Source organism: Rhododendron vialii, chromosome 8a, assembly GCF_030253575.1.
Source record: "Rhododendron vialii isolate Sample 1 chromosome 8a, ASM3025357v1".
Lineage (NCBI taxonomy): Eukaryota > Viridiplantae > Streptophyta > Magnoliopsida > Ericales > Ericaceae > Rhododendron > Rhododendron vialii.
This window is the reverse complement of record NC_080564.1, coordinates 2079870-2094656: the sequence shown is the minus strand read 5'-3', so window position 1 is coordinate 2094656 and position 14787 is coordinate 2079870. Positions and strand designations below refer to the sequence as shown.

The 14787-nt window shown below is 37.6% G+C and overlaps 1 protein-coding gene across 1 annotated transcript; it reads right to left on the bottom strand.

Moving 5' to 3' along the window:
- Window positions 1–2567: 2567 nt before the first annotated feature.
- Window positions 2568–14225, bottom strand: LOC131298311 (potassium channel SKOR). Its single transcript, XM_058323693.1, has 14 exons — window positions 13917–14225; window positions 13285–13672; window positions 10120–10344; window positions 9511–9574; window positions 8188–8527; window positions 6910–7205; window positions 6566–6646; window positions 6174–6272; window positions 5425–5646; window positions 5073–5261; window positions 4217–4292; window positions 3821–4115; window positions 3472–3593; window positions 2568–2932 (listed from the first exon to the last, which is right to left on the bottom strand). Exons 2-14 carry the CDS (start codon window positions 13521–13523, stop codon window positions 2691–2693), a joined length of 2490 nt encoding a protein of 829 aa, XP_058179676.1. The 5' UTR covers window positions 13524–13672; window positions 13917–14225; the 3' UTR covers window positions 2568–2690.
- Between the last annotated feature and the right edge of the window lie 562 nt (window positions 14226–14787).

The window sequence follows — 14787 nt, the reverse complement described above, 5'->3', positions numbered from 1 at the left end:
AATTAACCCAATCCACCGTCCCATAAGCTCAAGTGTCCAACTCCAATATTGTGATTGTTGGACCGGCCTGTTCTTCAAGGACACACTTTCTTTCTTTTTTATCAAACCTTGAGTACTAAAAATTCTTAGGCCGGCCCTGCTTGATTTCCTATCAAATCGAGCTAAATCGAGTCTTTTAACAAGTCGAATCTCGAGCTGCTTTTGCAAACCTTCCCAAAACGAGAATATTTTAAGTTGAAAAGTAGTAGTATATTAGTTAGGGGAACCCTTTTTCCATATCCATACTTCTTTGTGCGTTATGGCCGACAATGCCCACATCTCCTCCTATACTCTAATTCTCTCTGTCAGTAGTGAAAGGAGGAATTACACCCCTAGCCAATCCTCCATTCATGAAGTGAGTCACCATCCATTATCCATTATAACTAGAGCTTAGAGTCCACGTCTGCGACCAAATTTCTCTCATCCGGTGCATTTTCGGTCGTTGAATCAGGTGAAAGATTTTCACGCAATTTAACTGCCAAAAATGCATAAGTAGAGAGGTTCGGGGAAACTAATTCCTGGATTATTAATGTCAAAAGAGTAGGCTAGTCAGGGAAAACTAATTCCTGGATTATTAATGTCAAAAGAGTAGGCTAGACGAACTTTCAAACAGGTCGATTTTACCTTGACTTGGTTACCACGCAAATGGAGACTCCAACTACAAGTCCAGCCAGCCGCCTATATAGTCATGACTCCTGACTTAAATTCCACTGATCACCACATCTCGTGAGCAACTAGCAAGAAAAGAGAAAAAAGAAGAAGCCATGAATCTGCAACGACTCGCACTGTTTTGTTCCTCGAATCCCCTTCTCACCTCTGCTCTGAAAGTTCTTCTCCTCCTCTGCTCGCCTCCTGATGATCAGATCTCCATTGCTGCGAACTCCAACTGCGAGATGGCTATGGTTGAGGGTGAGGGAGATGATGCCGCGGCTGCAAGCAACGCACCGGCGCAAAAGCATTTCCGGCAACTTCAACACGTCCGAATGGCTTGAGGGAACTTGTTTCGGATCATGAATCTCCCGCGTTGTTTATTGAGGAAAAGGAAAATGATGGAAAATTCGTCTATGTACCTTTAGCTTCTTCACTTTTTGATCGTTTATATTTTCCCTTCTCTTCGTTAACCCCTTCTATATATAGATTCATGATCCAAACACGCCTCAATGCCCTCGTGAGCATCTTATATTAGTGAATGGTAGATTCCAACTCGGACTATAAATGTAACAAGTAGATCTTGAACGAGCGAACAAAAGCTCAAATTTGAACAGTTTGGTTTGTTTAATTCAGCCTTAATTCCAACTTATGCTGCAACTCATGTAAGCAAGTGTACGATGTACCACTGCATGAAGTATTGTTTACGTTACGTGTACCCTTTAGTTGATGAAGTTAACTAGCTAAATCTACTTTCGGTGTTCCTGAACCCGTCATTGTTCTTTTTTCTCCAAAGATGGCTCCACAAGTCCATGATGCAAATAAAATCGCGGGAGTCAAAAAATAGATTCATACTCGAGTTCATGTTTCCGTAGCAACACGATCCTAGCTACATGTTACAGGAAATTTCGGTGCATTTTTAACATAAATCTACTTGCTCGTAATGATGGAGAAAATAGTGGTGGAGATAATGGAAGTTTCTTGGCTGCAATGAAAAAGAAGTGAATGGTGTTCAAGTTATTTGCACGGAGATGATGTATAAGCTTATATCATCCCTCGAATGCCTATACCTATTCTATACTATCGTGTTCAGCCACAAACTTTTTAGTGAAAGCCACCCTGCACTACACGGACTCAGTTCCAAGGTTTCCTATATTTTCATTCAATAATGCTAGCTACGAGCACATAAATGGAGTATAAAACAACCTCTCTTTTGTCCCCCCATCGTCGGTGGCCGGTTGGTTGGTCTGGTGGTGGTCCTCTCTCTCTCTCTCTCTCTCTCTCTCTCTCTCTCTCTCTCTCTCTCTCTCTCTCTCTCTCTCGTTGTGTTTTGGCGGGGGAGAAGGGCCAGTTGATTTTGATTTTAGTTTTCTTTTTTAAGCATTATTGATTTTCATTGTCGCACAACTTTTATCATTATAATCACACCGTTATTTATGATTTATTTCGGGGGAGCCCGATCTAATGTGCATATAATAGAGACGTATCCTTTCATCATGTTTTACAACTCTCGCAATTTCGCACACTATACTTGAAAGATTTCAGACCGAAAAAAGAGTGTCTATATTGATGGAGCTTTGGGTTCTTCAAGTTGTGGAGAGTTGTATGGACCACACAACAATCAGTTCAGTGTTTGCGTTCGTGTAGGGTACAAGTCAAATGCGAAATTCTCTCAAGCTGTGATAGCCGCAAAGAGCTTGAATCAAGAGAGAGGTATCCGCCCTCAGCCTATCCTGGTGTTGCTTGTTTTTTCCATTCCTTGTAATTGAAGTTCTCATGTACACCCTGACTAAGATTTCCTCTCTGTTTTACTGGAGCAAGACATTAGCCGGCAGTGACATTTCTTTGTTGCATCAGTATATTTGTGGGATAACTCGTAGGAGATTATAACACAACAATACAGCACTTGGTGATCAAACTTTTTTACATCTCAGTCTGGAGTACAAAGACGATACAGATGCCAAGGAAAAAAAAGGGAAACAGCATACAGGAGGGCATCGTGGCTACTGTGTTTGATTGATTAAGTACAGCTTCTGACCATCAGTGATCATATCCGCGTCAAGAATTTTACCCGCATCTTCTGATAATACGCAAGAACAGCCTGGAAAGTCTAGATGCTCTGCTGCTTCTTTGATGAGCTCGTCAATGGTTTTCGGAACCCATAGCATGATTCCGTGTTTGCTTTGGTCTTCACGAACCGATGGATGGAAAGGGAACACCGTGCATTTCCTCAAGTGCGATTTATCTGTTATTAGAAATGGGAGTTCTGTTGTTAACTAGTTGCCAATAGTTGGTTAAGCAGGTAACCATGAGCTATAGTGTCAGAGTAGCTAGTTTTCAGTTGCAAATTACATAGATAAATATGCTACACATACATAGCATACACACAAACGTGCATGCGTACATACGCGTAATAGAAGGAAGGCTGGAGGATGCAAAGTAATACTATTCCATTTAAACGAATACATGATTATTAGGTATAGCTTGATGATTGAAACTCCTAGAACCCTCCGCAGTTTGAAAAGCATGGACAGATGAAGTTTTAGTTGTTGGTACTAGCACATAGCCAATCCCTCCGAGAATGAGATGATAACAGATGCGGCAATGCCTAAAATGACAGGTTTTGTTTTCACAGTTAGCCTCTACTTCGGATATTTACAATCGGTAGGTGCAAAGTTTAAGCAAGCTGCCTTGGCAGTTGTAGTGTTCTCATTAATTTTTCCTTCAACATTGGTTTAAGTCAGCTTAGCATAAGGGAAGTAGAAAATAGGTTTTCAGCAATACCTGTGATTTCTTGAGAGAAGTCGGGGAACTTGGACAGTTGACTAGATTTTGCATCTTCCAATAGCTTGATTAAATTCTTGTTTCCACAGATTCGTGCTTCATCAAGTGGAGTGTTTCCCCATCTGCAAATGCACATGGAGGATGCTAATTCGGTAATCATAGAAGGTGAAAATTAGCCACTATATAAAAACACAGAATCATGGCAGTAAGAAGGATAATTCATATCCCTGATGTACTCAATTCCAACACCTTGTACTAATAGACTTTGAAAGGTTGGCTGAAATGACTGCAGGACTCGATAGCTGGCATATCGATGTTTGTTAATGTCAAGAGGGTGGAAGAATTATACCTGTCCTTTGAAAAGACACTAGCTCCAGCATCCAAAAGCAACACCGCCATTAGATACAATCCTTCAGAGGCTGCCACATGAAGTGGGGTTCGGTGGTCATAATCTTTGGAGTTCGGATCAATACCATTGGCCAAAATCCTTTTGAGAAAATCAGAATCCCCCTTTGCAACAACTGAACATAAGAAACTACCAGCATCCTCAATCTTTAACGCAGCCCCTTCTCTAGCAAGTATTGAACCAACTCTATCATGTCCATTCTTGAGTGCTTCTACTAAGGGTGTATTTCCAAACTTATCTAAAAAGTTTAAAAGAACAAGTGTAAAAAAATAATCCTACATAGATGAAACAGAATAAAAACTTACAAGTCCACAGGGAGAATGAACATTGGATGGTTACCTGACACGTTGATGTCAACACCTTCTTGAATAAGGAATAACGTTATTTCTTCATATCCTCTTGATGCAGCAAGATGCTGTCCAAAAAATAGATTCGCAAATAAAGGAAATTCTAAAGAATGGCCATAAACCTAGTAGATGTGTATAAAACATATTCACAAATGGGAAGATGTATCGGAGTATGTAAAAGGTATACACTTCAACTTGTTATCAAGTGATTGTCGAACACAATACGAGCAATTGCAATATTTTAAAGAAGGAAGAGAATGGGACATCACTAATTAACTGACACTAAAGGAGGGATTCTCATTTCCAAAAACTTCACAAGGATGCCAAACCTAACAAAAATTGGTTCTCCGCGTTTTGATGTGGTTTCTGATTTTCAGTAAAGTAAAGACGTTTCGTAGAAATTTTTAAGCCAGAACTGGAAGGATAAAACAATAAAGAGGTACCAATTGAATACCAATGAAAGATACAAGACCAATATGAAAAGTTATGCCAGCCAGAAATGAGAACAAGTGTAACAACATATACTGTAACTTCTTCATCAAGTCATTTTTTGTTATCGTAAGGAAAATGTAGTCGGTGGATAAGAATCAGGTAAAATTTGAATACCAGATGTATTGCCACATACCTCGACAATAACATATTCAAATGATTCAGGTAGCATACAAGGCAAGATTTTTGGAGTGAATTGGTGAAGCTAAAGAAGACATGAAATGAAAGTGAATGCACCCCGTATTACCAACAACAAAAAAAATTGTCATTTCATAAGAAAACCGTCACAATGAGCAATCAAGGAGCAAAAGAGTACGGCAATAAAATGACATTACAACATAAAATAGTTTAAACCATACCATCGGTGATCTTCCATCATAATCTGTCTTGTTGGGATCAGCTCCAGCTCGAATCAAACCTTTGAGTTGATGCAGATCCCCATGATAAGCTGCACTATTAACTCTAAGAGCAAGCTCAGATTCTTGCTTTCCAATATGAAATGTGATATCAGATTCCAGTTGCTTCAAGCGAACATTTGATTCCTTTCCCTGTAAAGTTATGGTTTTTGGCATCTATTGCATATAAATCAATTTGTTCAACAAAATACACCAACTGAAAAATGTATTTTGGTGTAACATTATCTTATCACAAAAAGAAGTGCAAGAAACGACCTAATCAGAGACAATGGACGTATTAGCACATCTAAATTACCTGTAAAAGGTTGTTCAAGATTCTTCGCCCATCATTGAAATATATATCCAGGATATTTGAGAAAGATTGTTTGTCAAGGCGCAGAAGCCTGCATAGCTCACAAACTCGAACAGTATAAGGCTGAGGTATGTTGCAAAGGATAGATATTTCACCAAATAAGCTGTTAGGTTCCAAATTTGAAACAGTCTCTTCTAATCCATCTGCCCCTATACTGACCTCCTCCTGTACAGTGTACATAAATAAATTGATTAACTGAAACACTAACAATGAATAGTTTCGCAGAAACCACGTAGGGATAATGAAATTAAAGATATTAGTTATGTCTCTGGGAATGGTAATGAAAATGGGAAATGCATGGAGCAAATTTCTTCAACCACTGTGGGAGGAGATCCCACGGGATCTGTTTCACCTTGGAAATGTCAGGATCTTCGGATTCAGAATTATCGGATGAACTGAACCCTCCAAACCATAGGGTATTGGGGAATTGTACCAATGGCCTCCAATAACAGGACTACAACTTGAAGACGACTAGAAAAATTAAACAGCTATTTTGTGGTGACCTCAGGGCAGGTAGCCATAGCTAAAAATAGGATTCATATATATTCATGCGTGACAATAACTAATTAAAAAAAATGAGCTATCAACAGGTACAAGAACAAGAAGATAAAGAAAGCCAAAAAAAAAAAAAACAACTCACTGCAATAAAACTAACAATGATAAACAACAGTCAATAAAAGATGGTATCATACCAGATTACCATGGCAGACAAAATAGAGTTGATCTACCACATTTCCCTGTTCCATTATCACTTCTCCTGGGAGAAAGAACTCCTCGTGGACTCTGATTACCTGCAAGAAAAAAGGACTTGATCACTGTCGTAATCAAGGCCAAATGTATACAGCAAGAAGTTGAGAAGTATTACAAACTTTGATGAAGCATAGGCTCATGCCCAAGATAATGGATGAATAAAAGACGAAATAAAATGACCCATCTGCTATATGACATTTGATATCAATCATAACAACTGTCTGAACCTTATTTTCAAGATAAGCAGACAAAATTCTATAAAACTAAACAGATTTTAAAGAGATTGCCATCATTGTTATAGATCTAACATGGCTACTTAGGCAAAAGTACTTACAATCTGGTTGATGAATTCTGAAGAACATCCTTCGAAAAGGGGGACATTTTCAATGTATGGCTTGTATAAAGTTTGAGAAATCTGCAGAAGAATCACAACAATGAGTGATACAAGATAGCAATCAAACAGAAGCACACCATTAATTTTTTGAGACTGGTTTGGAACAGGTCTCACATCCCTCATGTATGACAATATGCACAAACGGATATGTATTGAAACCTAATAAAAGCCCTGTAAACTGAAAAAAAGAAAGAAAAAGGAAATGGAATAAAGCAAAAGGACTTGAATCTATTCATAAAGCAAGAACTTTGAACACGTTATCCACCACATTTAATCTCTTTCACCTTGGCACGAATGGAGATGGGGATATCCTGAAGAACAGAAGCTTCAGTATAGCTGCTCTCATACTGCAACCGCACATGACCTTTGATCTGATTGCGAATGTCCCTCCCAAGTCTATTTCTGTTCATATATTTCGTAAGGTCTGTCATTTTATCTCTAAACCGTACTGTCTTCGATCCTTTCACAATTAAAGCAGTCATATTACCAATCAAATAAGCACCCAGAATCATGTCAAAAGAGACGAAGATCATGATAAATATCATTTCCCTTAGATTTACTGCATGTACATCTCCATAACCTGCAGCAGAAAGAGAGTACTTAATTAGCATAACCGTCAAAGATCCCATCAGGATAAACCAGACAACAAATGATGAAAGAATATGTCGCAAAGTTATAAGGTAAACCGATATTTGGGCATTAACATGTTCTAGCTAGGCCAATAGTTTGGAATCGACCAACTCAAGATGAAAAAGCATTCACAGAGAAATAAAACAGTAAAATATTAGCAGCATCCTCCAGGGGATGAAAGTACACTTGATGTTTCGGAGTCTCAGTCGAAGTCCTTCTCTATATTGCCGTAGGATCAGCCTGATTTTCTTCGACTATGCAATAATACTAAACCGATACAAGTGAAGACACTTTCATGCCTTTTCCATTACACCATTAAATCATACTTCCTTGTCACTGCTACATATGAAATTCTACACACAAGTATTAAGACCGACATGGATATGCCTCATTATTAGTTTCTGCCTTCCTGGCATCGCCATGTGAGATAACCAGTTAATTATCTTCATCAGAACTGCACCTAACAACATTAAGACTCAACACTAAGATACTCCAACTCCTACCAACATAAGACCATCCCATTTTGGTCAGGATGGCAGTCACCTGTGGAGTTATATGCACATGCAAATATAATATATGCAAGAAAAGACGATAAATAAAGGAATGAAGAGAATTCTTCTCAAAGAAAATGCAAAAAGCAAGTGCACAGCAAAGAAAGGGCCCAGTCACGAAGAACTGAACTGTAATCGACCTCCAGTCTTTGGTAAACAACCAGAAAATTCAAGACAGCCTAGTATCAAATCATATCCTGGCTAGACCTGAAGTGTGTAGTATTCACTAAGTTAGCTTTTGTTTTCCCAACAAGACAACAGGTAAAGTAGACATCATTCACCTTCATAACTGCTTTAGTGCTGGAATTTGCAACAACAATTACAGTAGAAGATAAAAAATATAGATATAGGTGCTTTGTCACTTTAGAGAAATGAACTCACCAACGGTAGCCATGGTGACAACAGCAAAGTAGAGGGATGTTATGTACCGTGTCCACAAATCAATCTGTCTGAAATTTGTGAACCTATAGTCACCCAACTGTAGACTTCCAATCCATGTGTACCCTTCTTGCTGTGCAGGCAGAGTGGTAGCCAAATAATAAAAGATGCATGCTGCTGTATGTGTGCAGTAGAGTTCGACAGCAATAAGCTTTATAATCCTGGTAAACAGATAATTGATCCGTATATCCTTTTCCATCTTCTGAAAAAATTCAGTAACCTTGCGAACCCGACTCAACCTGATCCACAAAAGGTACCTCAACTCTTCTTTTTTTCCACAAGCCTGATTGACACAAATTTTCGAATATAGTCATTGCAGAGATTCATGGTGGAGTTATATAATAAGAAAATGTTTAACTCAAAAGGTTTGTTCAACATAGCAAGCTATTTCACAGTCACTCGTGTCATCCATTGGACTGAGACATACAAATTGTGGGTTTTTAATAGGCTTTGAGACAAACAAACTTACCCCTATCACCCTTGCCAACATCTCACAAACCCACCCCCAAGATAAGAATATAAAGAAAAAGAAACAAGACAAGGGACCATAAGCACAGGGAGGAGAAGAGGAAGAAGTACAACACCAGACCAGCATCAAGGATTACCGTGAAGTAACAAAGTGCTTTATCTTTTGGAGAACAAATGTCACATTCTAATAAAATTTGAACCAAATACAATGGATTAAAAACTAACGGGATAAGTCAAACTTAAAAAAACAACAAACCAGCCATGAGTATTAATGCTTAATCTTTACTCAAAGTTAAAGATTTCTTTCCCATCCTAATTCTAGCTCCAAGATAAAGAAAAAGAGAAAGAAGAAAAAATATGGGCATCATAGCTGCAATAAAGTGTGATTTTACCATCATTTTTTAATCTAAAGTGCATGGTGCACTACATGCTATCCAAAATATCCGAAGTAAAAGTTCACCAACTCAGCAACTTAACCAATTAATTGGGTCTGCTACATGAATCTGTCTACATATAATAAATATGTTTGTGAGAATATAAAGTAGTCAAGAACACATATGAACAAGTATATAAAGTACAAAACAAACGCACATTTATGCTGTCAAAGGGAATGATGACAGAAGTATATGTCACATAACAAAGTACGGACAATGTTCATGAATACAACAAACAATAATAAAAGCACCAGAAGGAGAACAGAAAGGAGAGCAATGAACAATTAAAATTTTATGCACGATGCAAATCAAAGCACGAAACAAGACCCTTGGTATGCTAGACGACCAAACCAAGAGGTGATACCTTATAGATAACATCCCAAGGCAAACAACCAAGAAGATCTATGACAAAACTAGATTTTAGGTACCTGCAAATATCAGAAAAAGCACACTTAAATTAAATTATTTGATACACACGATATCTCATAAATTCACTTTTTTTAAACATAATTGGGACATAGATATCTGAACTTTCGGAGTCTTCATGTATCATGCAGGTCATGCTTCATGTGTTCAGATATCTGTGTCCGTAATTTTTTTATAAAAAAAGATGGTTAAGAGAATTTACTTTTTGCACGAGAAAAACCATGAGAAATGATGAGATAAGAAAGAGTGGTCATTTCTTACAAAATCTTGCCATTTTTTGTGAGAATGGGAGAGAAATGGAAGGGCCAATAAAAAAAATTCGTTTTTTTAAACTTTTGTCTCCATTTCTCACTAACTACTCAATTCATAGGAGTAATTTGGCTAGAAACCATAACCCTTTCTTTTCTTTTCTCATGGAATCTGTCCATCCAAAAGGAAAGTTTATAAAAGCACCAGAAGGTGTTTTGACTACGAACCCACGTAAAAAGAAACAGCTGCTGTTTGACAAATTCAATATGTGATTGTTTGGAGGAAAAAGAGAACTGACCGAAGAGCAATGGGGGTGTGCTTATGTACAATTTTGTAGGTCTGGGTATCTCTGTAGGCGAGGAAGAATTGGAGGATAATGTCAACAAGGAAAGCAACTTGACCGACGACGTCCAATATGAAAAGCTTGTTGGGTAATCCCCTGAAGAAGCCGAACTCCAAAGGCGTAAAGAAAGATGAGTAGATTGCCCATACCAGAATGAAGTGCGTCCATGCCCGATACCACCTGGATTGAAATTTCCTCTGGTTATCATCATCTCAGTTTTTCTCTGAGTGTGAGAATCGAAAATGTAGTAAGTTCGAAGAGGAAGCGGGCAGATTCTCTTCTCTCCCATTTGAGGAATTTTCAAAAGACCCCTAAACTTTACGTCTAATAGACACTTATACTTTAATAAATTTTAATTTTACCCCTAAATTATTCTTCTGTTATTCAATTAGCTAATAGACACTTATACTTTAATAAAATTTTAATTTTACCCCTAAATTATTCTTCTGTTATTCAATTAACCCCCTACCGTCTAATTCTGTCAAATTGTAAATGGAGTTTGCTGACCTGTACATTAACGGTGGAGGAAAATGGCTAATTTGGCACTGAAAATTTTCAAAATACCTTCCAAACTTCAACCTTAATGTCTAATATACAACTAATAAACTTCAATTAGACACCTAAACTATGAAGTCATTATTCAATTAACCCCCTACCATTTAAGCCGGTCAAATTAATTACAAAAAAAGACTGACTTGAGTTATTTCTCCCGTTGTATACTTATTTGGATCTCTCTCTCTCTCTCTCTCTCTCTCTCTCTCTCTCTCTCTCTCTCTCTCTCTCTCTCTCTCTCTCATCTTTCTAATTATGCTATAATTTTTGCATGGATTTTCAATATCTTATCTTTATTTAACCTTCTAAAGTTAGAAGAAAAATGCTCAAACTTATCACAGCTTTAACTACTGCAACTATTGAAACCCTCAAAATATTCAAAAGCAAAAAATCAAAAGATATCAATGTTCTGGCGATGGGTTCAATTGGGTATGTTAGAAAATTTGTAATTAAGGAGTTAGAAAATTTTAATGTTATAGCTGTTACGAGGAAAATGAGTGGGACTGTGAGTAGAACTTGGAGGTTTGAACAGGTTATGAAAGTTTTCAAGTATGGAGGAGGATTTAGGGCTAGTTATGGAGGTAAAAGTGAGAATTTTAGGGAGGGGGTGCTACACTATTTTTATGAGAGTGCAATTAAAGAAATGAAAAATTGGAGGCAAGAGAGTTGGGTTTTGGGGATTTTTCCTCTAAAAAAGGGGTGAGTCATCTACATTTCCCCCCATTTAAGCCATGTCACAGTCTTACCTGCTGAGTAACGGCTAGTCGGCTAGATGTGTCCAACTCAACAACTTCATAAGTAATGAGACGAATGTATACAGTATGGGGTTAATTAAATAACTGCTTCATAGTTCAAGTGTTTACACCTATGCCAGTGAATTTAGTTTGCAATTTGACAAAATTAGACGGTAGGGGGCTAATTGAATAACAAGACAATAATTTAGGAGAAAAATTGAAGTTCATTAAAGTATAGGTTTTATTAGACATTAAGTGTAAAAGTTGGGGGTATTTTGAAATTCTCCTCTCCCACTTGGCACGTTTACGAAATTCTCAGAAAGTATTTTGAGATTTTAATTTTTTAAGAATTCATTTTTGGTGTTTGTCAAAATATCTTATCAATAAGTTTTAAGATTTTAGAATCTGAAAATTAGATTTATACATTTTACAGTTAGTATTCCTTCCTTTTACTATAGTTTACTCATAATTCTAGTGTAAAACTAGTTTATGAATACAAAAAATAATCACGAGAAGTTAGAAGTGGAGAAAATTTAACTTCTTTTATCTTTAAAGGAAAATCTCTGTTAACTATATAAAATCGTAAAATAGTCCCCATTACTTGTATCCATTTTGCCTAATGGAAGGATAATTCAACAGTTATATTCGTAACAAAGGACCAAGCATGAAATATATCTGTAGCAAATAGTAGAAGTTAATTTTGACATAATCCCCTTTATTCCTTTCACAAAAAAGAAGAAGAAGCAATGTTTGGAATAGATGCTCTTGCAATACACCTGGGTCCCATACAGTAAATATAGATTTTATGTACATAAGACGGTACTTGACAGCATCTACGTCTGGATTTATGCACGACCCTATGTGTCCGTAATATTTTTTAAAAAATAATTCTATCTGAAGACATCTGATATGCGGCCCGAAGTGCATTGAACGGCTATGAATACAGTTTATCGTTAGATTTGTTTTAACAAAAAGTCTATACACACCTTATGATCATGACTTCGGACATGGGCACAACTACTTCCAGAACAATCAATCAATCAATACCCTATACAAATGTGTTTGAGCCCCAAAAGCTTTTAAACCCGTAATCCTAATTTTCTAGATTTTTTATTTTTATAAAATAAGAAGAGAGTGTGTGAATATGAAAGAAAAATTATTCTATATCTCTGGGCACCGTCATATAGTACTTCAAACTCATTCGCCACCACACATATATTTTTCAGTGCATAAAATGAAAATAATGCTTCCGTACACGAACATAAGATCAAAAAAAATTGAACTATATCTTCTTATCAACTAGCGTTGTGTCCATTCAAGACATGAGGCTGAAAAAAACACCAATTTGATTTTTTTTTTTTTTTTTGTGCATCAAAAATGCAAAATGCTAGTTTCAATTATTTCAACAAAAATAATTGGATCCATGACACAGTCCATAAACAAAGTGAACGGTCCAGTTTGTTTCATGGGCAATTTCGGACCGTACTAGGCCTGTTATTTATTTATTTTTTTTGGTAACTGACCAGGCCTGGTATTTTACTGTAATTCATCTGGCCATCGATCACGAATTCACGATAAGTTCCAAGTGGTGGGAGCCACGTAAGCATAACTGTCATTTGTAAGTGCAAATTCTGTCCTTCCGGTGTGGATCGTCGCAGTTCGCGGTTTTTGAGAGAGAGAGAGAAACCCTACGGAAATAGAGATAACGTTGGAGAAGTTTTTCAGGGTGAGCTTGGGCCACGTGGTGCCGAACTCAATTTCGACCATTTAAACGTATCTTAGGCGGTCCAAATCTATTATGACGAGGATAGAGAGAGAAGAGAGAGAGACGTACCTGCTACGATCAGGATAGATGACCATGACTTTGGAAAGGTCTCTGAAGCCATTGATGACGCTCTCTCTGCTCAACTTCCTCCTGAAAGACTCCACCCGCAACTCCTTGTTCAGCAAAATGAAACGGCTCCCACGCGACGACTCGAGTCGTTCTCTCACCTCCTCCACCTCGAACTCCTCATCTTCCTCGTCCCTCTCAATTCCATTCCTCTCCTCCTCTCTCCGCCCATTTCCAGGCATTTTCCCCACAGAGCAATCAATTTTCAGCAACCAATCCAAATCGTTCTCGATCGAAATATCACCTCTCGCTCTCTAATGAGGGGTGTAAAATGATCGCACCTCCGATCAAAAATTGGAAATTTGTACCCGTCCTGTTCTACCTGAACTCTCTGCACAAAAACAATGAAGCAACGACATTCAATATCTCTGCTTTGTGTTCGAAATCATGAAAGCTGTCTAAAAAAATGGAATCTTTCTGTAGGCAACAAGAAAGTTCGTAATCTACCAATCGGCAAACCTGACGAAATCGAAAGCAAATAAATAACGGATTGAAGTTGAGACGAAACCGATCGTACTAGTATATAGGGAAAACGAAATCACGAGCAGTTGAGACGAAAGAATCACGAGACATACCGGTCGAAATGTCCACGTCGGAACCGGCTTTTATTTGCTTGATCGGAACGTGCATGCTTCTACGGAAATCCGGCCAACCCCTTCTTTCACATGATCTTGTCACGGAGAAGGGATGAAAGTAGTTAGTATTACGGCAGATATATTGAGATTTAAGAAAGTTAAGATACAGGGAGTTAAGGAGGTGATCGAAATTAGTAAAGACGACGTATCACAGAGAGAGCGATAGGCTTTGCTTCCCGGTTTTATAGGTAAAGCCGGGGTCTCTGTCTTATCTTGTCATTCAACTGGCGGATGCATGTAACTAAAGACACTCGGAATGTAACATTGCATCAACTTAAATAAGTTATTTGTTTTACCTAACTGATTTACGCGATAAATGTTATCTATCTATACAAAGCGGCAGTTATCATTTTGACATATTTTTAGATTTGATGATAAAAGACAGTATTTATATAACGGAGCGGTTCCGGGACACCTAAAAAACACCTAAAAAAAACCCTCATAGTTTTCGATCAAATTTTGATGATCTGAACCGCTTAATGTGATCAGAATGTGATTTTAAAGGTACTCATGAGAAATCAGCAAAAAAAATGACCGGAAAAGGTTTGATCCGAACAGTTTCGAACAGTTTTTTATTGAACGGTTCAAATAAAAACTGCTCAAATCAAACATTTCCCGGTCATTTTTTTGCTAATTTGCGGGTACCTTTAAAATCACATTCTGCACACATTGAACGGTTCGGATCGTAAAATTTTGATCGGGAACTATGAGATTGAGATTATGGGTGTTTTTTTAGGTTTTTTTTTAGGGTGTCCCTTGAACCGTTCCGTTTATATAAAGATACACTGCCTAAAAAGTGAGGATAGAGAGG